We start from the raw sequence: 26,968 nt of genomic DNA, 5'->3' as shown, positions 1-26,968 counted from the left end.
AGCCGGAGATAGTCTGTTTTTGATAATCACACCTAGGTCTTTCTCTCTTTCTGATGTGTATAGGGTTTTATTTCGTAACTTATAATCCCAATCAGGTCTTTTTCCACTTTTACCAAACTTGATTACATGACACTTGTCCACATTGAATTCCATTTGCCATGTACTACTCCATTCATGAAGTTTATTTAATTCTTCTTGTAGCTCTTTACAAGAGTCTGTGTTAGTAATTCTCCTTTGTATTTTTGCATCATCTGCAAACATATTCAGATAGCTCTCATTTCCAGTGTTACTGTTTATATCATTTATATACACTAAAAACATGATTGGTGCCAGCACTGAGCCCTGTGGTACTCCACTAGTCACTTCTTTTCATGATGAGTAGTTTCCTCTTAGTACTGTCCTCATTTCTCTTTTTATGAGAAAGTCTTGCATCCAACAAAATAGTTTGCCTCGAATTCCTCCTTGATGGTACAGTTTCCATAAAAGTCTTTGGTGTGGTACTGTGTCAAAAGCTTTCTTGAAAGAGCCTTCTTCTTTGCTATCCTTATCTCATTCTAGTAGTTCAGTTACTCTTCTAGGAGCTGCCTAGCATGGGCCAACCGGCCTACTGCAGTTATCCTCTCATCTTACGTTCTTATGTTTTTAAATAGATACTGTCCACCCTGTGTGTGTGTGTGTGTGTGTGTGTGTGAATCAAGTTATGATCAGCCTCTCTCCGTCTTTGTGTGACCTCTTTCATCCGGTGATTGTTTTCATATTCTCCAACATACGATTTTATTCAGCCCAGGAGAGAGGCTTGGAACTGAAAGGTTAGATTATTAGTTGTAACTTTCATCAACCGCTTCAGTACTGTGAGGGAGCTCTACTGAGTAAAGTCGTCTGGAGATAGTAAGAATAAATTATACCCTACACATTAACTAGGCGCAAACTTTCTCCATCTTGAGTGCTGAGTTAAAGATTAACTCAAGGTTATGATGCCACTCACGAAGAAGTGCTATGGAAAGGATGTAGGGCCACGGTATTGTCTAATGTCATCAAACTACGCGAAATATGCTACAAAAGGACGAAATTTTTTCCCCAATTAAAGTGAAGGAACTATAGAAATAACCACCGAATTGGATCAGTTGATACAGGAAGAACAGGGAAACCTGGGAAGCTCTTGCCTGCCTTTCTGTAAAAACGAAGGGATTCATTACAGGCGATTTTACTCAGCGTGGGACACATTTCGACAACCAGGGGCTAGTCCTCATGAAGCCCTTCACCACAAGAGGTCACTCCGAAACTTTAATAAAATCGCGTGGAGGTAGCAGGAATTAAAAAAAAAAAAAATCGGCTCTAAAGAGGACGAAGAAAGGAAAAAGCAAGGACACTAATAACATGAAAGTGGTATCTCCCACGGCATATAGATTTCTGCCTGAGTGGATAGGTGAGTCAACAGCGCAAGTCAGGAGAATCATCATCAGAAGCATCAGCCTGAATCATTCCAGTGCTGGACCAACACTTCCAACTCTCTCCGTACTGAGCTTAAGATTAAGACCGAGGGAGCTTTAGTAGATTGGTGGATAAATAGTGATAGTGATAGGATGAAGACCAGCTTTTGTAGGTACGGTAGGTGGAAAAACAGACAGGCGAAACGTAGTAGGGAATAGAATCGTGAGTGACAGGTACATAGTGAAAGAAAACGGTTTAATAGGCAGATGGATAGTGATGAAAAGTAGTGGATAAGCAGATAATGATATATGCCCTTGCGTATATATATATATATATATATATATATATATATATATATATATATATATATATATATATGTGTGTGTGTGTGTGTGTGTGTGTGTGTGTGTGTGTGTTGGGGGAAGATAGTTAAAATGAAAAACAAGCAGTAGATAAATAGACAGGTAGTGGTGGATTAATAGGATGAAGAAATCTTAATGGCATTAATTTAAAGATAGTATGAAGAAAAAGTGATAGTTAGATAGCTATGTGTGGGTGGATAGATAAGATTAAGAGAAGTACTAAGTTGCATAATGTACCGGATGTAGAGCAATACAGTACATGGTTAGATAGATGGGCTGATAGTTAGGATGAAAGCTAGTAGATAGATGGATGGATAGACAGAATGACGGAAGGCAACATATAAATAGGTTGATGGATGTATAGTGACTGTGATAGACTAATAGCATGATAATTAATTGATGAGATGAAGAGAGGTAATATGTATGTAGATAAATGTTGATAAATAGATGAGTGGAGAGATATATAGGATGAAGAAAGACATTAAATTAATTAACTGATAGGATGAAGAGCAAAAGATAGATAGATGGATGGATGGATACAGGCAGACAGGCAAAGACAGGTTGGTAGGATAAAGAAAAGCATTAAACTGAGTGATAGATAGGATGACGAGTGACAATAGATACCGTAGATATAGGTAAGTGGTTGAATATTAGGTGGGATGGAAGGCATTAATCATTCAGCCCAATGTTTTTAAATTATATTCCTTGTACTGTTGGACGATTTTATTCAGCCTGGGAAGAGAAATCAGGTTGTGAAGGGGTTAATAGTAACTGAACTAACCACATCACTACAAATGATATTTCCAAAGTTTTAAAAAATTCCCTGGGGGTAGCTGGCATTAAAAATGAAATTGGATTTATTAGTAAGCCAAATAAAACTTAGATGATACTAAATGTGAAATCTTAAAAAGTCTGTGTTAAAAGGGTTAAAATGAGTTACAAAGAAGCGTTCAAAAGTGATGTAACTGGTGACGTTGCATGGGTGATGAGTGGGACAATTTATAGATGAGAGAGTTGGCAAGGCAGAAGGAGTGTTTGAGAGAGGTGTGTGGGGACAGAGGAGCCTTGAGATCTATGTGCCTTGTCCAGTGCCTGAGAGGGTTTGGGGGTGGAGGGCAAGGGGGTGTATTCATGTGGACTCGGAGGCTTTTGTGCATCTTTTCCCCATTGATTTCTGTTGCATAGCACACCTTGATAGTTACATCCAAGTACAGTACTGCAGGGGTGTATTGTTGTGGTCATGTGTGTGTGTGTGTGTGTGTGTGTGTGTGTGTGTGTGTGTGTGTGCACCCATACATTCATGCAGTACAACTCAGAGCATTTGAATATGATTTGGATCACTTGATGGTAGGGTTGAAGTCAGCCAAGGATGAAGTGATTCCATTTTAAGAGCATTCATCAAAAAGGAAGGTCAAATCTGTTGGATATTGTTTTTGCACTGTGGGTGGTATTTGTAGCATGTTAATATCAGCAGAGCTTGCCTAAGGCCATACAAGAAAATATTAACCCCTTGAAGCCACTAACTTGGAGGCTGTTCTCATTTTATTAAAAAAAATTTCCACTTTATGTGCTATCTACTACTTTGTTCTATATGCTAGCCTACCGCTGACCCTCTCATGATCAGGACAGCTCTAGGATTCCATTCCACCAATAGCCAGATGATTTTACTCAGCTGAGAGGGGGTTACCGAGCCCAAGTACAGAATTAACAAACAAGATAATTTAAGCCCTTTAGTCAAATTACATTACTCATTTTATCCTTGCTATCTCCAGAAAGTTTAATTCAGCTTTGGAGGGACTCTTTCAATTGGAAACGGTAGATAAATCCTTAACGTATACTTTAAGATTGTCTCAAGGTAGCAAAAATCTACTCTGTACTATATAAGCAGCTGTGTGGCAGCTGTGTGACATGTGTGTGTGTGTGTGTGTGTGTGTGTGTGTGTGTGTGTGTGTGTGTGTAAACTTGCAAGTCATCATGTTGGTGGTGCTTGGTGACTGGGTGAGTAGGTTGGTGGGTGGATGGGTGAGAGAGGTGGGATGAATGGGTAGGGATGGGTGGGTGGGTAGGTGTCTTGGGTTGGGTGGGCAGGATGAGTCAGTGGGCAGATGGGTGGGTGGGTGGGCACGGTGGGTAGGTTTATAAGTACAGCAGGTATAGTGGCAAAATAGGCCCATACGTTTAGTTCCATGGGTAAGTCCATGGCTGAAATGGGTCCATAAGAATATGTTCCTGGGGAAATACGACCATGTAGAAACATAGGTCAAGGGTAAAAATAGTCTATGTGCAGATTTCTTGATTTCAAGAAGCCACTTGTTGTGTCATCATGAGTTGTTACCAAGGAAGCACTACGTCAGATGAGTGAATGGAGGGTACAGAATGCAGTATAGTGGCTTATGGATTATGCCATTAAGTTATTATAGTGTTACCTTTAGGTGATTTTGCTTTGAGTGACAAACCAAATGGCTTGCTGTAACCCAGGAAACCATCTGGTACATTTAATTTTATCCATATAAACAGCAAATGGATGCCTGGTGGTTTAAGTAAGGTCCTCCAGTCAGGTGCGATATATGAAAGTTTAAATCCAAGGGATAATTGGGTTTATTGCTCACATATTGGAACTTGGTTGACCAGATAGTCACCCAGTCCCATGACCCTATATTCCTGATAGTGCAGTAAACTTTATGAAGGCTAAATCAGTAGCTTATTTTTATTATTTTTTATATGCTTTTATATTGTAATGGGTATTATCATTATTGTGACTACTAGTTTTTTTACTTAATTTTTCCATTATGCTTCAGGGAGCGGCGTGACATGGCGAACGTTCTGGGCGCATGGTGCCATGTGTGCCAGCCGGCCTTGGGAGGTCATCTTCTCTGTCATCACCTCCACCGTTGCCATGATCTCCCTTGCTGATTGGTACAAGACTCCTGCTATGCCTAGGACACCCCAGGTACCAACACGCAGTACATGTAACACCACACTCAGGTCACATGTTGTAGTTTTGTACCAGTTGGATATCTCATTAAAACTGATGCAGCTGTATTGATGTCTGTTAGCCTAGCAGACAGTCTTCAAATATATCAAACAAAAGGTTATTATATTGAAGTGATGAGGCCAGTAAACCATATTAAAGGCAAATACTGAATTAAGTAATTTTTATGTTTTTTTATATTCTGTTGTTTAATATTAATTGAAAATATTTAATATTTTCAATATTTGATACAGTATCAAGGTGAAAAATATAAATCCTAACCAAATTGAAATAAAAATTTGAATCATTTCTTGCCTGTTTATAGTTATTATATGCCCTCTCACTATTGTGTCTTCTGTATCTATTCCACAGCAAATCTCTTTTCGTATTATTTTTTTTTTACATTCTATATCAAACCATTTCTTTATTTTCATTTCTGTTTCTTTGTGCTGAAGGATGTAATTTTGGATTCCTGTTTCATAATATTCACAGAATATTCTATATATAACATTTAAATCTTGTCCTCTAAGTTCCTTTTCCCAATCAGTTTCTAAGAAGTACTTCTTTAGGTCGTGGTAGTTGCCCTTTTTGTAGTTTAGGTACCTTCCTCCATCCTTCTTTCCTTCCATTCTCTTCTGTCTTTCTTTCCTTCATTCTTTCCTTATCCTTCTGCCTACGGTTGACTTTACACTCCCTCTTCTGTCATTCTTTCCTTCATTCATTCCTCTTCCTTCTGCCTGTGGGTGACTCTACACTGAGTGACAAGCCAAATGGTTTCCTGTACACCAGGAAACCATTTACTACTGTGGGTGGTAACCATATAACCAAATTTTGGCACCTGGTAGTTTAGTGGGTAATTATTGCACTCCTATCGGATTGAGCAGGTGAAGGTTTATATCCAAGGGGTGGTTGGGGTTGATTGCTCATGTAATGCCACTCAGGGATAAGTAAGGCTGGTCACTCTCATCTTAAATGTTGGGACCAACTGCCTAGCCCTGGGCTCGTACGCTCCTCATGGGGCAATGTAGGATTGGATGATGGATGGATGGATGACTTCTTTAGGTCATGGTAGTTGCCCTTTTTGTAGTGTAGGTACTTTTTGTAACTCTCACTACTGGTAACTATGTCATATGCAATCCTGAAATTTCAGTTTAATACTGCATGGTCGTATGATTTTCTTTGCTCAGGAGAAATAAGATCTAGTACTGATGGATCATCAAGTCCTCTTTTTCTGGTGTTTTCCTTTACATGTTGTGTTAGGAGAAACTCCTGCACAAGATCCAGGAGCTTTTGATTGCAACAGCTTTCTTGGCTTCTTACGTCTACAGTAGAGTATTCCAATTTATATTTGTATTGAAATCTCCAGTTAATATAATTCTTTTCGATTCCTCTTCCATTCTACGTTCTGCCAGGTCTTCATATTCGCCCCTTTCCAAGTGTATGTTTTGGGTGGCATGTATAAATTTGCTACAATTACTGTACTTTCCCTGCAGATGTGTTAATCTCTACCACAATCAGTTCAACTTTTGAGTATATATCTAGTTCTATTTATTTGACTTGTAGATTTTTCTTTAAGATTATAATTGTTCCTCCTTTTCTTAAATTTTTTTCGCTTCTCCATGTATTGTATTCCTCTAAGTTTATGGTATCATTTGATATCTTGTGGTTAATATTGTTTCAGTTACGCAAATATTATGTGATTCCTTTTCATTGGTGCAGTCTTTCATCTCTAATAATTTAGACACCATTCCATCTGCGTTTGAGTACATCAACTTAATCATCTTGTTTACATATTTGCCACAGCATGAGTCTGATACATTCCTTGTTTTTATTCCCTGTTGGTTATGTACCACTTTCTTACCTGCAATCCAGTTACTTTGTAAAAAAATTTACTTTTCTCTTCCCCTGAGCTTTCCTCATTCTTTGTTTTTGTGTCCTCTTCTCCTTAATATTCCCAGTTTCTTGAGTTAGGCATCTTTTTATCTATACTTTTTTAAATTCTTTTTTTTCCATTAGTATTCCCAGTTCCTTGAGTTAGGCATCATTTTATCCATACTTTTTAAAATTCCTCTTTTTCCATGATTTGTTTGCATTTTTTAGTATTTTACTGCAGTGTTTACACTCTGAAAGGTTATTTGCAGGGGCCTTGAGTTATTTCTAACATATTTCCCTAGCCTTTTGTGTATCTCTGCCTTTATCACAGATTTCCTCTGATACTTCCATCAATATGTTCATTATATTTACCATCTCCATTTTGTCTTGAAATTTTGTTTCTTATTTCTTCTTCGTCTATACCAGTGAGTACTATAGATTTGTTGATATCTGCTGAATTGTTGACCAGTTTTGGGTTGTTTTTATTTATTTCTTTCACTTCGTTTCTACTGCTCTTTTCTTCAGCTTTTGTTTCTAAGTTAAGGAATATTTACTGTACTTTCAGTCAGCAAAGGCTTAAAAATCGTGTCACTTTGCTTTGTAATAACACCGTCACTGTCCTTTAGAATACATACAAAGATAGTAACTAATTTACTCTAGTTTCAGTCTGTACAGAACTGAGTACCAGTGCTTTTTCATTCTGTACAGAATTTCGGAGTACCTGTAATTTTATGTTTTCCTGTTGTACATGGTTGTGTTTCCATCACGTCAGTTGTCTTATAGCATGTGCACACACTAAATGCTTGCGGCAGGATTGTTATGCTGCAAAATTTTTTTCACAACACTGCACCAATCAGTAAATCTAGGATATCTTATTGAAGCCATAGTTATGGTGAAATCTGAATAATGATTACCATCCATCCATCCATCCATCATCCAATCCTACGTTGCCCCATGAGGAACGTAGGAGCCTGAGGCTAGGCAAGTTGGTCCTGACATTTAAGATGAGAGTGACCAGCCTCACTCATCCCTGAGTGGCATTATGTGAGCAATAAACCCCAACCACCCCTTGGATATAAACCTTCACCGGTTCAATCCGATTGGAGCACTGCAATTACCCACTAAACCACCAGGCGCCAAAATTTGGTTATATAGTTAACACTGAGCATAGTAAATGGTTTCCTGGTGTACAGGAAATCATTTGGCTTGTCACTCAGTGTAGAGTCACCCACAGGCAGAAGGAAGGGGAAAGAATGAAGGAAAGAAAGTCAGAAGAGTGAGTGTAAAGTCACCTGTAGGCAGAAGGATGAGGAAAGAATGAAGGAGAGAAAGACAGAAGAGGATGGAAGGAAAGAAGGATGGAGGAGAGGAAAGGGCAGACACCTGAGAGCAGCACTACATCGAGTGAGTGGATGGTGAGTGCCCCCGCCTACACGGAGTCAAAGAATAAAGAGCTTCTTAACCACAAGGAAGAAAGGAAACTTTTATTATGGGTGACTAAATTCTGTATAGTAAGGTAATCAGTACCAGATAAGTGCAGCTGTCAATTGTAGATGCTAGTCTGCAGTCATTTGTGACCTGATTTTAGGAAATAAAAATGTCATTGAATTTTAGATGTTTCTGAACTTTAGATATGCGAATTTTCGAAGTTGCACAGTATTGATGTTATTGCACCATTGAGACCTGAATGTCAGTGTCATCTTGCATGAGTAGCTGCTATGGTGATGATGATATTAAATTGATTTCACTCTTGCAGGAGTACCAGGGTGTCGATGTTGTAGTGATGACAATCCTGAGATGCTCAGCACTCCTCTACACCTACCACCAGTTCAGGAATCTCCACCGCATTGGCTCAAAGTACATTGTTGGTGAGCGGCACATCATTTAGCATTTGGCTTTTCAGTATGTAGGACATACACCCACCGCAAATTGATTTAGGACCTACACACAGAATTGCTATGGGAGAATTGTCTGTCATTGCTTTGCGTTTCCATCTCAACCAAGTGAATTTTTGGGGCAAGATGTAACTGGCAACTCCTCTGGTGTTGGCCAGAGGTGGTGAAACACTCAGCACATCAGTGCTTGCCCAGAAGCAAGAGTGGAAGTATATGTTCCCATCGCTCCGAGCTTGCACCTCTCTCTTTTTTCATATGCATTACTGTTTTCCCTGCTATTTTCCTTGAGTCGAGTTTTCATGCCTGGAAAGTACTGCTCAAGGGATGAGAGGGTCCACATCATTGCATGGAGGCAGGATATTGTCCCTATCGACACGATTTGTGAATGTACTGGATGTGGAAAGTTGACTGTCATGAAGATTCTTGCTGCGCGCACGGCCTGCCACCTGATGTTGTACCAGAGCACAAGCATGACAGTGGAAAGAAGAGGACCACTTCCAGAGGTACACATACACTTCTGAAGGGGGAAGTAATCAAGAATCCTCGATTGACAGCAGCAGAATTGAAGAGATAGCATCCCAGCTGTTACAAGACGTCTCAGTTCGAACTATCCAACACCTTTTGCAGAAGGAGCTGGGTTTGCCAAGCCGCATCGCAGCCAAGCTCTTACTGACCGCATGAAGAAGCAGCGCATTCAGTTTGCCAAGAAGTATGCACGCTGGACATCGGATGAGTGTAGAAAAGTTATGTTTTCTGATGAAAGCACATTTCAGGTGTTCCAGGTACATTCTGCCAAGGTTTGTCGACCTGCCTCCTGTAGTCGATATGACCCTGCTTACACGGTGCTGACTGTTTAGCACCCACAATCAATAATGGTATGGGGGTGTTGCTCAGGTGAAATGGGAAGGTGGAGGCTTTTACTTTTTTCCTAAGAACTTGATGATGAATGGTGGCCAGTACATTCAAGTTCTGAACGATCATTTGTTAAACTTTTTTGCTATTCATGGGTGCGACTTTTTCATGCACGATTCAGCTCCATGACACAAGTCAAGAAAGGTGACAAAGTGGCTTCAGGATAATCGGATTGAGATCCTCGACTGGCCTGGCAACAGTCCGGATCTAAATCCGATAGAAAACTGCTGGGCAAAAGAAGAAAATCATGGCAGAGAAGAATACACCCAGTCTGGACAACCTCAAGACTGAACTGACAAATGTTTGGTGCAAAGAAATGTCCTTAGATTACTTTAGATATCTAAGTGATTCCATGCTAAAATGCATCCAACTGGTCCTGAAAAGCAAGAGAAACATGATTTCATATTAATGAATGGCATTTCATGAACAATCATTGTGATATACTATGATTTCTGTGTTTTTAATACCTTGTGGGTGAAGGTCCTAAGTCAATTTGGGGTAGCTATATTTTGTATTTTATTCTGGCTGTCTCCACACAAAATTATTTTATTGTATGAAATTTTTAGAAATATGCAGGTAGGTATAGCCTTTCTTAACTATGTATAAGAGATCTAAACTGAGTAAAATCATCTGGAGGTAGAAAGGTTGATTTTAAATACAGTAATACATCACCGCATCAAAGAGGTTAACATAGAAACACACAAACACAGCTACAGTATTTTCACATGAGCTTATGATTTGTTCTTGCAATTCTTCCTTAACATTTTATTTGGTTTATTACACCTCAGTATTTATTTTTATTTTTATACCAGTCTAATATGAGAGAGGTTTCAGGAGGGGGAGAGGTTGTTATGAGCGAGGGTGAAGCCCTAGCGAGTCTCTTGTCATGTACGCTGTATATATATATATATCTATATATATATCATCATCATCATCATCATCATCAGCCGTTTGAGTGTCCACTGCAGGACCGGCCCTATCCCGACCGAAGTGGGGTCGATACAGCCTCTGTATCTCAACCAAGTGGTTTAGGCTGTCTGGTAGATATTGTATGTAGGGTGAGAAGTGCTTGTAAGTGTGACTGTAGTGTTGGAGTGTCTTTGGATTTGTGTGTAGTCTGTGAACCAAGCGTAATCGGCCTGCCCAAGCCAACTGGGTGCAAGCATACTTTATTATAGTACGTGACACTGGTTCAACCACAGCACCCCTTATGTCCACAAAAGCAGTATGTGGCTGGAACGCTCTCAAAGCTTATTACCCTGATGGGGCGCAAACCCACATTCTCCATCCATCTATCCATCATCCAATCCTACGTTGCCCCATGAGGAGCGTAGGAGCCTGGGGCTAGGCAGTTGGTCCTGACATTTAAGATGAGAGTGAGCCCACATTCTCCCATGTACAAAAATGCTCACTTTACCACTGTACCACAGAGACTCCATATATATACAGGGTGTAACGCGACGTATGACAAAAACTTACATCAGTGATCTATCATGTAATTTTGAGTATATTTTGTTCTATGGACATATGCTCTCTGCGATCCCAGTTCAGTACCCAGCATTCGGCTGTTTTGTGTAAAAGCGTCGTCTCTTGCATGTGCCATTGGGTGAGAGCTTCGCAGGACGACGGGAGACGAGTATTATTAGCTTATACTGTACTGTACATGAAAATCCCATATTCTATCAGTACACACGAGTTTTAAGAAGAAACTTTACGTAGTTTATTGATTCTTTAACGTCAAGGCATGCATTCATGCAATTCTTTTGCACAAATCCACCGTAATTAAGGATCAGATTCAAATTTTATGGCTTGCAAGGGTGTAGGGAGGGAGGGAGGACAGGCTGGAGTGTTGTTGCCAGTTATGTAATATTTGGTTTGTAGGATGTAGCTACCAGCATTATCATAACACCCACAGCTCATTCAGTGAAAAAACGTAATTCTAAAGGGAGATTAGCCTCACTTTATGTCAGGAAGAAATTTATTTATCACAGTTTTTCTGCTGCAAGTAAACGTGGCGCCATTGGGTATCTCCACCTGTGTTCCTCTCTGCAGACTGGCATTATCAACGCAGAATCCGCTAAAAAATACACGGTGTCTGCATATTCTTCATTGCTGTACGTACGTGGCATGCTGTTTTATGAACATGTGAAACTGAACCCGGTGAACAACAGAACGCGGAGAACAGTATTTGAAGTGTGTACCTCCTGCAAATGTTCCCGTTCAAATGACAGTGGACGCCGGGTTGCCAAGTCCTTCTCATCAATCTCGCTAGTCTAGTCCCAAAAACTTGCTAGAATGTCGCTAGATAATAAACACTGCAAAACATCGCTAGAAAACCCGATAAAATCTCTAAAATATCACCTAAAAATTGTAAAAATATCCAGAATGTAGCTAGATATTATGTTGCCGGACGTTAGTGCCGCAAGTAGAAGCAAAAAATAGGTCTAGCTGCATAGTCGTTACATTGGCAATCCTGTGTCACTATTCTCACGTCAACATCATATGAAAAAAATGGTGCCACTTTTACTTGCATCAGAAAAATTGTAATGAATAATAATATTACTCCTGACTTAAAATGATGCTAGTCATTCAATACAGTAATGTTCTTTCACTGAATGAGCTGTGGGTGTTATGATAATGCTGGTAGCTACATCCTACAAACCAAATACAGTATTACATAACTGGCAACAACACTCCAGCCTGTCCTCCCTCCCTCCCTACACCCTTGCAAGCCATAAAATTTGAATCTGATCCTTAATTACGGTGGATTTGTGCAAAAGAATTGCATGAATGCATGCCTTGACGTTAAAGAATCAATAAACCACGTAAAGTTTCTTCTTAAAACTCGTGTGTACAGATAGGATATGGGATTTTCATGTACAGTACAGTGTAAGCTAATAATACTTGTCTCCCGTCGCCCTGCGAAGCTCTCACCTAATGGCACATGCAAGAGACGAAGCTTTTACACAAAACAGCCAAATGCTGGGTACTGAACTGGGATCGCAGAGAGCATAATATGTCTATAGAACAAAATATACTCAAAATTACATGATAGATCATTGATGTAAGTTTTTGTCATACGTCGCGTTACACCCTATATATATATATATATTTACACACACACACATATATATACACACAGTCAGTCCTCATAAATCACGACAATTTGGGTCTGGACCACTGCCGTAATTTATGAATTCCGTGATTTATGAATAATAACTCTTATGTGAAAAATTAATTTGGGTCTGGACTTTGGCCAACTTGCCCCCACAGCACTCTACCTACACCTATCTAGGCACCATCAAACGCAATCATACAAATTTAGGAATATTCAGTGCATGTATTAAGGGATCTCACCTTAATCCTGGGACGAAATTGCTTAAGTGAATGGAGTGGGGTGGTGTTGAGAAGAATTTAGAACCTCTCAGCACTTGTTCTTCCCAAACTCTTTCACCAGCTTTGAAAACTTCTCTCCCCTCTCAACATGACAAATGAGCTCCAAATGTTGACTGTACGACAACTGCGGCAGCCTCTTGACACCATACTGCTTAGAGGGCGCTTCATTGGGAGGTTGGGAGGGGCCATGGCAGGTAGGAGGCAGGGGGAAGTTGCACAAAAAAGGCAGGTAACTCTCGTACTCCACGGCGACGGTCTGTAGTGTGCGGACTGGCAGGACAAGAACAACAACATGCCGGCATTAGTATGGACACTTGCCACCAGGGATGCGTGGTGATTGGTTGTTGGGTCGCGATTTTCAATTTGAATGCCGCGGTTTATGATTCTCCTTGGAAAAGGCCCACTTGGGTGCCTAGGTCCGCGATTTTCATGACTTAGCTGTGATTTAAGAGTGCCAGGAGTCTGACAGCCACTTAGCCGTGATTTATGAGCACACGATTTACGAGGATTAAATATATATATATATATATATATATATATATATATATATATATACTGTATATATATATATATTTCATCCATCCATCATCCAATCCTACGTTGCCCCATGAGGAGCGTAGGAGCCCGGGGCTAGGAAAGTTGGTCCTGGCATTTAAGATGAGAGTGACCAGCCTCGCTCATCCCTGAGTGACAGTACGTGGGCAAGAAACCCCAGCCACCTCTTGGATATAAACCTTCACTGGCTCAATCCGACTGGAGCTGTGTAATTACCCAATAAACCACCAGGCGCCAAAATTTGGTTATATTGTTACCACTCAGCATAGTAAATGGTCTCCTGGTGTACAGGAAACCATTTGGCTTGTGTATATATATATATATATATATATATATATATATATATATATATATGTACAGTATATATACAGTGCTCGTCAAAATTATCGGGCGCCTACTTATGGCCAAAAAAGAATCACCCATTTTGGGGGGTAAAAATTGAGCCACAAGTTTGTGGCGCTAGCATGACGTCACGGTAGCCTGAGGCCTTCCGACACACTGGTTGGTTCCCACCTCAGTTGCCCACGGACTGCCTGAGAGAGAGGAGCTCTGCCGCGTCTCCCTCTCTTTTGACGCCATTTTTTACCGAGTGTCCCGCAGTGTTTCGGCTTTCGCCACTTTGTTATGGCACCTAACCGTGAACTATCGAGTGAAATCACATCCCAGATCATTGCTCTAAAGGAGGCAGGCCACCAGACAAAGGAAATTAGTGAATTGGTTGTTGTGGCTCGATCGACAGTGCGTCGGTGGTGCGCACGGTTTCGAGTGGAAAATAGTGGTGAAGTTCCCACAAAGAAACCGCGGTCTGGTAGGCCTAGGAAAACTTCCCCAAGGTCTGTTAATGTTTTAAAACTTGCAGTGGAGTTTAATCCTCGTGTGAGTGCAAGGAAAATAAAGGAGAGCAACCCAGAAGTGTTTGGTGAGGTGTCTGTGAGAACAGTTTCTCGTAGGGTCCATGAACTTGGTTACACAAGTCACAGGCCTGTGAAGAAGCCTCTTCTCACAAAAAACCAGCGACTTCATAGGCTTGCCTTTGCTAATAAATATCTTAACTGGGGTGAGGAGCAATGGTTGTCAGTGTTGTGGTCTGATGAGGCAACGTTTAGTGTCACCTGTAACAGAGGAGCACGTGTGTACCGGCGCAAAGGTAGTGACCCGCTTGACCCATGGTATGTTGAAAGTACTGTTAAACATCCTGATTCACTCATGGTATGGGCTTGTTTTTCTGGTCAAGGTTTGGGGAAGCTTGTTGTGCTTCCCAAGAACATTAGAGTGAATCAGGATGTTTACGTGGAGCTTCTGTGTGATCATTTACCAGACTCCTTCGAGCTAACAGGTGCACGAGTGTTTGAGCAGGATGGTGCACCTGCTCACAAGGCCAAATCGGTCACCAATTGGCTTTGTGACTGCGAGGTATCATTCATGAAAGACTGGCCAGGAAATAGCCCAGACCTCAACCCGATTGAAAACCTCTGGTACCTTGTAAAAAAGAGTCTCCAAGGGAAGGACGTGAGCTCTCTGCCTAAGCTGGAAGCAGCCATTCGTGACTTCTGGGACAAAATACCCCTCCTGCACCTCAGGAGCCTCGCCCTTTCACTTCCAAGACGTCTCAGGTCCGTGAAGAAGCTTAAAGGATACCCTAAGAAGCACTAAAGGTAAATAAAATGCATTATTTATATGTTTTTTCAATGTTGAAAGGTTTGTTTCGTAGGAGGGACGCAGGGCGCTCAATACTTCTGACGAGCACTGTATATATATATATATATATATATATATATATATATATATATATATATCTGTGGTAGGTGGGGGCGCTCACAATCCACTCACTCAATGTATTGCTGCTCTCAGGTGTGTGCCCTTTCCTCTCCTCCATCCTTCTTTCCTTCCATCCTCTTCTGTCTATCTTTCCTTCATTCTTTCCTCATGCTTCTGCCTACGGGTGACTTTACACTCCCACATTTGTCTTCCTTTCCTTCATTCTTTCCTCTTTCTTCTGCCTGTGGATGACTCTACACTGAGTGACAAGCCAAATGGTTTCCTGTACACCAGGAAACCATTTACTACATTGGATGGTAACCATATAACCAAATTTTGGCGCCTGGTGGTTAGTGAGTAATTACAGCACTCCGATCGGATTGACCTGGTGAAGGTTTATAACCAAGGGGTGGTTGGGGTATATTGCTCACATAATGCCACTCAGGGATGAGTAAGGCTGGTCACTCTCATCTTAAATGTCAGGACCAACTTGCCTAGCCCCGGGCGTCTACACTCCTCTTGGGGCGATGTAGGATTGGATGATGATGATGATGATGTGTATATATATATATATATATATATATATATATATATATATATATATGTATACAATAACACCTCAATATAACGGACTTCAGTATATGGGAATTCACTTTTATCGGACTCGAGAAGCTACCGGACTAAATTCCTATATATCGGAAAAAGTCTGATGAAGCCAGAAGCAGTCCAGACTGCCTGGCCATTTCAGGTGTGTTCACCACAATAAGGTACATAAAAGACATGTTTATCAGTGTACAGTACAGTATTATTATATATATTACACCATTTGATTAATGTTGTGAAGCTATAACATAGTTCAGTATCGCATTGGGAGTCAAAGCAGTTTAACAACCATTCATGCAATCCAGACTAATGTCTGATATATCGGAAAAAGTCCAGCTTAGCAGGGAGAAGTCCAGATGTCGCTTGTATCAGAATTTCACGTTTTTTGGAATGGCTTGGGCCCCAGTGAGTCTGTTATTCTTAGATCTTACTGTATATGTATATATATATATATACAGTACATCCTTGATAAATGCGTATTTGAATTGTGCAATTCGCCATTTATGCGGGCGCCATCCCAAGAAATATGATTAAATAATTTTCATATGGTGTGCGTATTTTTAAATTGTGCGTGCTCGTCTGGGAAGACCGAGCCATTCCAACTACATTCCGTACTACTTTACCAGGCGGATGGAATGCATAAGGTGACCAGACAGTTTGATATTTCATTTTGTTTGGATTATTCATCATCATTCATTCATCCATTGCCAGATGCCATGTATCCCACACGGGGTGGCCAAGGGCTTAGAGTTAATTGTTTTACAGGGAGGGGCACTAATCCTTCACCAACCCCACTTGACACGTAGGGATGCCAACAGCATCTGGTGTTCCCTGGCGGTCACCCATCCAAGTACTAACCAGACCCAACGTTGCTTCATAATTTTACTAATTTATCATAATTTCGTAAAAGAAGGTCATGTTATAACTAATGTAATAGTAAGTTTCTAAAACCGGGAAATTTAAGATATAATGCACAAAAAGTCGGACATTTTAGTCTTAGTTAAAGAAGCAGACTGTCCCATCTAAAAGCAAGACTCAGCTCACCTAAAGATGGCGTCACACTAGACCAAAAGTGGCTAACATGTGAGCAGCTTTTGTGAGGCAAATTGGCTAGCAGAGTCGAGTGCCTGTACACTTGTGTGTTTTTCCAAGCCAAAACGGCTAACGGTGTTGTCTGCCTTGACGCCTCATGGTCATTTGTAAACAAACCACCACAGAGTACACACTCCCTTTTCCTCAGTTTCTGCAACTGCCTCACGTACTTTAGCAACTCCAGCGTTATTTCACCAACACAGTGCTTATTCATATGTAATGCTACCTAGCTCAGTACATCAACAGAAAGGAAAAGGCAGGCCTGCCGTTGGATGGGTATCAAAAGATGAGTAAAATGCGGCAAAAATGTGCCGACTGGGGAGGACGTCGACGATATTGTATTTATTGCATTATTTATAGTATTTGAATTATGTGCGTTTTCAAAAATGCGGTGCGCTTTGTTGACCATATTTGCACATAATTGAAGGTCCGAGTACTGTTAAAAAATATGCTAAACTTCGGAAAAAAAATAGGTCCTCGCGTATAATGAGGATCGCTTACTTTGAACTCGCGTGCTGGGGGTACCCACTTTATGAGAATAGCATTCACGTACAACATTGAAGACATGCAGAGAAAGATAATAGCATCATTCATCAGACCAACACTGGAGTATGCATCAGTTGTCTGAAATCTTTATCTCAAGAAACACATAGATAAGACTGAAAAAGTTCAAAAGGCCTCTACAAGATGGGTACCAAGCTTAAGGGATCTAAGCTACAAAGGAAGCCTTGGAAAACTGAATCTGCCATATCCTACAGGAGAGAAGGAAAGGAGGAGACATGATTATGCTATATAAATGCATATTAGGGAAGGAGAAAATAGACTTAAATTAGTATATAACTGATGGGGAACATCAACAAAAGGACACAGCAAAAAACTGCATAAACAAGAAAGGTGATAATGACATAAGGAAATTTAGTTTCTCAAATAGGGCAATTGATCAGTGGAATGCACAACCAAATGAAATAGTGTGTGCCAAAACAATTCATAAATTTACGGAGATGTATGGTAAAACTGGTTTAACCCTTTAACCGCGGGCATTGTTTTGACCCGACTGGCCCCCCCCCGCGGGGGTTCCGGCCAAAATGTAAACAAACTTTAAACCTTTATAACTCTGCACAGAATAAATCTAGAGCGAAAAATAAGGTACCCTTAGAAAGTACTAACCCTCGGCTTTGCAATTATGTAGGTTTCATGATTTCGTTGACTATCGCTGGATGGGCAGTGCCATTAGAAGTGAGCGATCTAAAATCACTATTTTTCACTCACACACCATTACCAAATGCCAACCTCATTCTGATAATAATACTATAATCATATATGAACACTGCACATATGATAAACACCCACTCTGTGTTCACTGAGGCAGTTAAAAGGCACTGTAATTGCCCGCACTTCACTGCCACATCAGCGCTGTTGTCACTCACAAAGCTGGACAGATACTGATGCGTGTTTGGTCAGGGGTGGGGTGGGGGGCCCGGGGGGTGGGAGGAGGGAGGTGGAGGTTGGCTGGAGTGAAAGAACTTAATAGCTACTCTCCCGTGAAACAATTGGCGCGCTGAAAAAACGCGCGGTATTCAAAATATTCACAAACATTCCAGAATGACACCCGCGGTTTGGTCCAGTTTTTGCAATGTCATTCTGGAATGACACCCGCGGTTAAAGGGTTAATGCAATGGACAGTACGAGCTTGACTCATTCCAGTAAAGATACGATTAGGTAAGAACACTGAATAGATGCTTAATTGAACAAACTAATTCAGCCAACTCCCATTCCATTATCTCAAATTTTCTGCTAAATCGAGTTCCGAATCCAAATTTCGATATAAAGGAAACTTTTCTAGTATTTTGAGGTACTTTCAGCTAAATCCCTAGAAGCCAGCAGTCTGGCCGAGTTCCTGACAATGCATACCCAAACCCAGCAAACTGTGCTAACTCTCAGTGCTGCACACAGCAGTTTGAACCCATAATTAATACCCCCACTTAAATATGTTATTGTGTACATGTTAACAGTGATACATACAGTAATGACTTAGTCATAAAATATGCACACATGAAGAATAAGGTGAGGATAGTAGTGTACCAAATACTGTAGTATAGTAAATGGGGATAGTAAACTTCAGTAAGGTTTACCTTTAAAAGTAGGGGTTCTGCACTTGTTGCAGAAATATGCTTGACACAGGTAGCCATAAGGGCCCCCCAGAACCCGTGTCAGGCCTGGATGTGGTTTAGTCACTGCCAGAGCCACTCTCCATCAGCACCTGAGGTGGTTCATGGGTGACAGAGGGGCTGGGGAGCATCAGGGATGGTGCTCCATCTTCTCAGTTACAGTATTTCCAATTTCTGGCTGAGAAAGCCTCACCCCCTCCTTCTCTTCCTGTACTTCAGGCATGGTTCTTAAAGCCTTGGTTCACGGGAAAAAAAACACAAATAAGGCTGCAATACCAAGGTAAAGCTGCACACATGTGGAGCAGATGTTTACAGTTGGTGGATCACATGAAGACTGCATTCTTGGAAGGGTTGTGTGGGAGAGGTGGTGGCCGAATCGGTAGAGGGGCAGCCTGCAGTCCTTATGGATCCAGGATCGAGTCCCAGCTGAGGCAGGGATCAGTTTAAGGATTTGAATTTAATAAAAGCAGAAGACCTGCTGACATGTGAATATATCCCCATTAATACCTGTACACCAGTCCTGTATAAGACAGCCCTAGTATATATTCAGTATGAATCATCTGGGAAAGGAAAAATATATTTAGGGTGGCAGGTCAGGTGAAGAGGGATAATCGGGATATCATAGGTGAGCAGTGTGTGAAGAATGATGAAGGAAGGGTAGTGGTGAACAGTGAGGATATTAAAGATGCATGGAGAGAGCATTATAACCGGTTGTTGAATGAGGAGTTTGACTGGGACAGGGAAGGTTTGGAGCCAGCAGATCCAGTGTCTGGCCCTTGGCCTTTGATTGATACTGCTACTGTGAGTGAGGCAATAGGCAGGATGAGGGTGGGGAAGGCAGCAGGTGTGTCTGGGTTGACTGCCGAAATGTTGAAGGCCTCAGGCGATATAGGGGTGAGTTTAGTCACTGACCTGATAAATAGGATTATTTATGAGTGTGTTGTCCCAGATGATTGGCTGAAGAGTGTAATTGTAAATGTGTATAAAGGGAAGGGTGATGCCCTGGAAAGAGGGAATTATAGAGGTATAAAGCTTTTAGATCAGATAATGAAGGTAATGGAGAGAGTTTTAGAAGGTATGATTAGAGAAAGAGTGAATATTGATGAGATGCAGTTTGGGTTTATGCCAGGTAGGGGGACCACTGATGCCATATTCATTGTTCGACAGCTTCAGGAAAAATATATTGGTAGGAGAAGGGATCTTTATTTTGTTTTTGTTGATTTGGAAAAGGCCTTTGACAGAGTCCCTAGAGAGGTGGTGAAGTGGGCAATGAGAAAGCTTGGCTTGGAGGAGTGGCTGGTTAGGGTGGTTATGGCCATGTATGTGGGTGCTCACACCCAGGTGAGAGTGAATGGAGATTTGAGTGATGAGTTTTCCGTGAATGTTGGTGTGCATCAGGGGTCAGTCTTGAGTCCCATGTTGTTTATCATGGTACTTGAAGCCCTTTCACGTGACTTTAGAAACGGACTCCCGTGGGAGTTGTTGTATGCTGATGATTTGGTGTTGATTGCAGAGAATGAAAGGGAGGCGGAGGAAAGGTTTAGGAAGTGGAGAGATGGTATGGGGCAAAAGGGTTTAAGGGTAAATGCAGATAAAACAAAAGTGATGATATCTAGGGTTGGTGGCGGTACTGTCAAAGACGAGGGAGAGTGGCCATGTGCAGTTTGCCACAAGGGCGTGGGAAGTAATTCCATCTTGTGCGGTGTGTGTGATAAATGGGTGCATAAGAGATGTAGTGGTATCAGAGGTAGACTGCGAGATAATGCTGATTTTATGTGTACGGCGTGCCGGGGTGAGCAGGTGGAGATCGTCAGACGTGAAAGAATTGAACTTGCTGGTGAATCTCTTGAGTGTGTGGAAGAGTTTTGTTATTTAGGAGACATGTTGTGTGCTGGAGGTGGGGCTGGAGCTAGCTCTGTGGCTAGGGTGAGAAGTGGTTGGAAGAAGTTCAGGGAGCTCTTGCCTCTCCTGACATTGAGGGGGCTCTCCCTACGTGCTAAGGGGTCTTTGTATGCAGCGTGTGTTAGGAGTGTAATGCTGTATGGCAGTGAGACCTGGGCAGTGAAGGAGGAAGACATTCGCCGGCTCAGACGTACAGAAATGACAATGATTAGGTGGATGTGCAGTGCGTCCCTGCGTCCAAGGCCTGGAGGGGCTGGGTTTACAATGGAAGAGTTGAGAGGTAGGATGGGACTGGAGTGTATTGGTGTTGTGATGAGGAGAGGTAGATTGAGGTGGTTTGGACATGTGGAGAGGATGGGGGATGATAGTTGGGTGAGGAAGGTGAGAAGTGTTAATATTGGGGGTGGGGTTATGAGGGGTAGACCGAGAAAGACATGGGACGAGGTCATTAAGTGTGACCTTAGGGTTAAGGGACTGAACAGGGAGGCTGCAATGGATCGTGCAGCATGGAGAGCCGCCATTAGGTGACCAAGGCCGACACATGCAAGCATGTTGGAGCCTTTAAAAACGAAAACGAACAGTGGGTGTTAGCACTGAAGTGGTGACATATGGAGGTGTGTAGGAGGACTACTGGGCCATGGGATAGGTCCTGAAGCCTTTGCCCAGAGTCGGACACACACACACACACACACACACACACACACACACACACACACACACACACACACACACACACACACACACACACACACACACACACACACACACACAAAAAGTGCACTGCTGGTCAAGGGAGTGTTTCCGGTATGGGCTCGATGATGGGCTTGGCTATCGGGACTTTTTCCCTTAAGTAGGTGGTTTTAGGAACGGAATTTCCATAATGGAATTGTACTCACGTTAATGAAAATTTTCCTTTGAATTGGGGAAAAAAATGATTCTGTTATCTCAGGCTACCGCTGAATCGGTGTTTGTTGAATTGAGCATCTACCATATACTGTATATACAGTATATACATATATATATATATATATATATATATACAATATATATATATATATATACACAATATATATATATATGTATATATATATATACAGTCGGCACAGTGGAAATCTGGACCCTCTTATTTGCACCATATATTTGGTAGAGTCCAAGAAATATTGTAGGAAAATTCCTGTAGTCGGTGGATATTTTTCTGGTGGCTTCTAGCAACTTTACAGGCCTACCACCACATGCTGTGAGATTATTAGCTCAGTGCCTGCCTGACTTTGGGTGGGAGAGCACGTCAGATTTTCTTGTCCTGCTTGGCCCTTGTTAATTTCAAAGCTCTCGTTTTCACACTCTCCTCTGCATTAGTGAATCATTGGAGATGGGTCCGAAGCCACTAACTGATGTAGGAAAAGCCCGAATTTTAACTACGAGAGAGGAAAATGTAAAAATTAAGGAGAGGCTTCAGTGCAGCAGTACGGCTGGGGATCTTGAAGTCTTGCTGAAGTCGATGCTGTATGGTTCTTTCAGCAATTCTAGGTACATATCTTTCAGCTGTCTAGCAGTCAAACGTGGGTCTTTTATCACAGCTCGCTTCGGTAACCTGTCTGTAGTTGGTGATGTCTTCCTTTTAGGTCCTAGCCTGTCTTTATGGTGGGGAATTGTGTTTTTTGGCAGGTGGCGGGCAGCAGCGAGGAGTGCCATTACGGTAGATTTTCCTCGCCCAGTTCGAATACAAATATCCTTAATTTTTACATTTTCCTCTCCCATAGTTAAAATTCAGGCTTTTTCTACATCAGTTAATGGCTTGGGACCCATCTCCAATGATTCACTAAGGCAGAGGAGGGTGTGAAAACGAGAGCTTTGAAATCAACAAGTGCCAGGCAAGACAAGAAAATCTGACGTGCTTTCCCATCCAAAGTCAGGCAGGCACTGAGCTCATAATCTCACAGCATTTGGTGTTAAGCCTATAAAGTTGTTAGACGCCAGCAGAAAAAAATCCACTGACTATAGGAATTTTCCTACAATATTTCTTGGACCCTACCAAATATATGGTGCGAATTAGAGGGTCCAGACTTCCACTGCGCCAACTGTATATATACAGTATATATATATATATATATATATATATATATATATATATATATTTATTGTATACATATATATATATATATATATATATATATATATATATATACAGTAATCCCTTTAAAACCCAGACGCCCAAGTCCTGGACATCCTAAGTCCCGGACATTTTGGGCTCGGGTTTTTTGGACACCAAAAATGGCCAAAACAATGTAAATATTTAAAAAAAAAAAAAAATGCCGGTATGTGTTCATCCTTACTTCAAATTTGCCACGCGGTGACAAACAGCTGTGTTTTGGCGCGAAGTTCCTCCGACATGCGTTAGAGCGCCCCTGCATCCTCCCCAGTTCCCGCCTGCCTACTGTCGTGACTGCACATTCATCGCCATGGCTGCACAATACGTTTGGCGAAAAAAGAATCACCCTTTTTTGGTAGAAAAAATTTAGCCAGAAGTTTTGGGCGCTAACATGACGTCACGGCAGCCTGAGGCCTTACTGCGCGCTGGTTGGCAGGCGCCTCAGTTGCCTGCGGGCTGTGTGAGAGAGGGGAACCCAGCTGCTCCTCCCTCTCTTGTTGCGCCATTTTTTACCTAGTGAACCGCAGTGTTTTGGCTTTCACTACTTTAATATGGCCCCTACCCACAAATTGTCTAGTGAAATAATATCACAGATCATTGCTCTAAAGGAGGCAGGCCACCCCACGAAGGAAATTAGTGATTTGGTTGGTGTGGCTTGGTCGACAGTGCAGAGGTGGTGTGCCCGTTACTGAGTGGAAAATAGTGGTGACGTTCCTACAAAGAAACCACAGTCTGGTAGGCCCAGGAAAACTTCCCCAAAGTCTGTTAATGTACTAAAATGTGCAGTGGAGTCTAATCCTTGTGTGACTGCAAGGAGAATTAAGGAGAGCAATCCGGAAGTGTTTGGCGAGGTTTCAGTGCGCACTGTTTCTCGAAGAGTCTGTGAACTTGGTTACACAAGCCACAGGCCTGTGAGAAAGCCTCTTCTTACACGTAACCAGCGACTTCGTAGGCTTGCCTTTGCTAACAAATACCTTACCTGGGGTGAGGACCAATGGTTGTCAGTGTTGTGGTCTGATGAGGCAACGTTTACCGTTGCCTGTAATGAAGGAGCGCGCATGTACTTGTGCAGAGGTAGTGACCCGCTTGACCCCCGTTACGTGGAGAGCACAGTTAAACACCCTGATTCACTAATGGTATGGGGTTGTTTCTCTGGTAAGGGGTTGGGGAAGCTTGTTGTGCTTCCCAGGAACTGCAGAGTGAATCAGGACCTTTACCTGGTGCTGCTTTGTGATCATTTACCTGAGTCCTTCAAGCTCACAGGTGCATGCGTGTTTCAGGAGGACGGTGCACCTGCTCATAAAGCCAAATCTGTCACCAACTGGCTTCATGACTGCGAGGTCTTCATGAAAGACTGGCCAGGCAATAGCCCAGACATCAACCTGATAGAAAACCTCTGGTACCTCTTAAAGAAGAATCTCCAAGGGAAGGACTTGAGCTCTCTGCCTAAGCTGGAAGCAGCCATTCGTGAGCCCTGGGCAAGTATATCACCCCAGTACCTAAGGAACCTTGCCCTTTCACATCCACGATGTCTCAGGTGTGTGAAGAGGCGCAAAGGAAACCCTACCAAGCATTGAAGGTAATTATAATGCATTATTTACATGTTTTTTCCATAGTTGAAAAGTTTGTTTTGTTGGAGGGGCGCCGGGCGCGCAATATTTTTGTCGAGCACTGTACAGTAAGACCTCACTATAACGGGCTAATTAGGGCCCAAACCATTCCGAAAAATGCGAAATTCTGATAAAAGTGACATCTAGACATCCCCCTGCTAACCTGGACACTTTTCGATATATCAGACATTAGGCTGGATTGCATGAACAGTTTTTAAACTGTTTTGACAACCACTACTGTACTGTACTGTGTTAAAACTTCATTATATTAATCAAATGGTATATATAATAATACTGTACTGTACACTGATATACATGTCTTTTATTTACCTTGTTTTGGTGAACATAGCTGAAGTGGTCAGGCAGTCCGGACTGCTTCTAGCATTATCGGACTTTTTCCAATATACAGTATTGGAATTTAGTCCGTTAGCTCCTCGAGTCTGATAAAAGCGAATTCCGGTCTATTGAAGTCAGTTATATCAAGGTTTTACTGTACTGTATGTTCTTCACTTAGGTAAATATTTAAGTTACAGTACTGCACTTTCATCCATGCTCTAACAGTAGTGACATTTATCAAAAAAATTATTGTCATTGCTCAGTTGAGGTTGTGCCTGGCCAAGCAGACCTATTGACCACAGGTAAGCAACTTTCACTATGATGTCATCCCATAGGTTCCTTACGTTGTTGATGTGTCTGCATCCTAATGTGGCATATTATATGCACTGCTTCCTAATGTGGATTATGATGTGTGGGCCTGTTCTACAAGAGGGGCATATGTCATCTGTGATTCCACCCATCTGAAATCAAAGCTGATAACTCAGGAGGGGTGGGTGATGTAATGATTAAAACCAAGATAGGTGAGCATGATCAATTCTATCAGGAATATAAATGATTCCATTGTTGTAGAGTGTACTGTAGATAATTACATACATTCATTATTATGAGAAGTGTTCATTCCAACAGGTATTGCTGGGCTGTTTGTGGTATTTTCTAGTTTTGTGTTCAGCTGCTCCGTCATCAAGTTGTTGGACAGTGATGTCTCTGATCTCAAGTGAGTATCCAGGTTCTTGTATGTGTTATAGTTTTGTATTTTGTGGCTCATAGTTCACAATACAATACAGTAAACCCTCAGTGTGTATTTACCCAGTATGTATTTACCTAATTATGATATACTGTACAGGAAATGAGCTATACTCGTGAGGTCCCGTCTCTGTTTCTTAATAAGTCAAATTTTGCTTTGAACTCATTAATGTTTTTAGACTGGACGATCTCTTTTGTTTCATTTTGTTTTTCATTTTGTTTTTGAAGGCTCCAACGTGCTTGTATTCGTCGGCCTTGGTCACCTAATGGCGGCTCTCCATGCTGCACTATCCTTGGCAGCCTCCCTGTTCAGTCCCTTAACCCTGAGGTCACATTTAATGACCTCATCCCACGTCTTTCTCGGTCTGCCCGTCGCAACCCCACCCCCGATATTAACACTTCTTGCCTTCTGCACCCAATTATCATCCCCCATCCTCTCCACATGCCCAAACCATCTCAATATACCTCTCCTCATCACAACACCAATACACTCCAGCCCCATCCTACCTCTCAACTCTTCCATCATAAACCCAGCCCCCCCAGGCCTTGCAAGCAGGGACGCTCTGCACACCCACCTAATCATTGTCTTTTCATTACATTTGAGCCTGCGAGTATCCTCTTCCTTTACTGCCCAGGTCTCACTACCATACAGCATCACACTCCTACCCCCTTGAGCACGGGGACGGGTGTGTGCGTGTGTGAAGGTCACAGCCTTGCCCTTAGATCGGACTATATGAGCTCTCAGCTCCCTTCCGGGAGGGTAAAAGCTGACGATCACGACCATCAGGTGATCCTGACCAACCCGGTGAACATGCTGCATACGAAGACCCCTTTAGCATGTAGGGAGAGTCCTCTCAGTGTCAGGAGAGGCAACACCAACCACTTCTCACCCTAGCCACAGAGCTAGCTCCAGTCCCACCTCCAGCACATAACATGTCTCCCTGATAACAAAACTCTTCCACACACTCAAGAGACTCACCAGCTAGTTCAATCCTTGCACGCCTGACAATCTCCACCTGCTCTCCCCGACACGCCGCACACATAAAATCAGCATTATCTTGCGGTGTACCTCTAATATCACTACATCTCTTGTGCACCCATTTGTCACAAACACTGCACTAGATGAAATTACTTCCCATGCCCTTGTGGCAAACTGCACATGGCCACTCTTCCTCTTCTTTGACTGTACTGCCACCAACCCTAGATATCATT

The 26,968-nt window shown here is 42.0% G+C and overlaps 1 protein-coding gene across 1 annotated transcript in view; it reads left to right on the top strand.

Moving 5' to 3' along the window:
- Hmgcr (HMG coenzyme A reductase) overlaps nt 1-26,968 on the top strand; it is a 217,801-nt gene that overhangs the window by 55,212 nt on the left and 135,621 nt on the right. Inside the window, exons 2-4 of the mRNA XM_080272343.1 lie at nt 4,592-4,743; nt 8,393-8,504; nt 25,640-25,727. Coding sequence (XP_080128469.1) covers nt 4,633-4,743; nt 8,393-8,504; nt 25,640-25,727 — 311 coding nt within the window. The 5' untranslated portion in view covers nt 4,592-4,632. The remainder of the gene's footprint in view (nt 1-4,591; nt 4,744-8,392; nt 8,505-25,639; nt 25,728-26,968) is intronic.

Source organism: Coenobita brevimanus, chromosome 50 (assembly GCF_032717465.1).
Source record: "Coenobita brevimanus isolate Jiangsu-jjx chromosome 50, ASM3271746v2, whole genome shotgun sequence".
NCBI lineage: Eukaryota > Metazoa > Arthropoda > Malacostraca > Decapoda > Coenobitidae > Coenobita > Coenobita brevimanus.
This window is presented reverse-complemented; position numbering and strand designations above follow the sequence as displayed.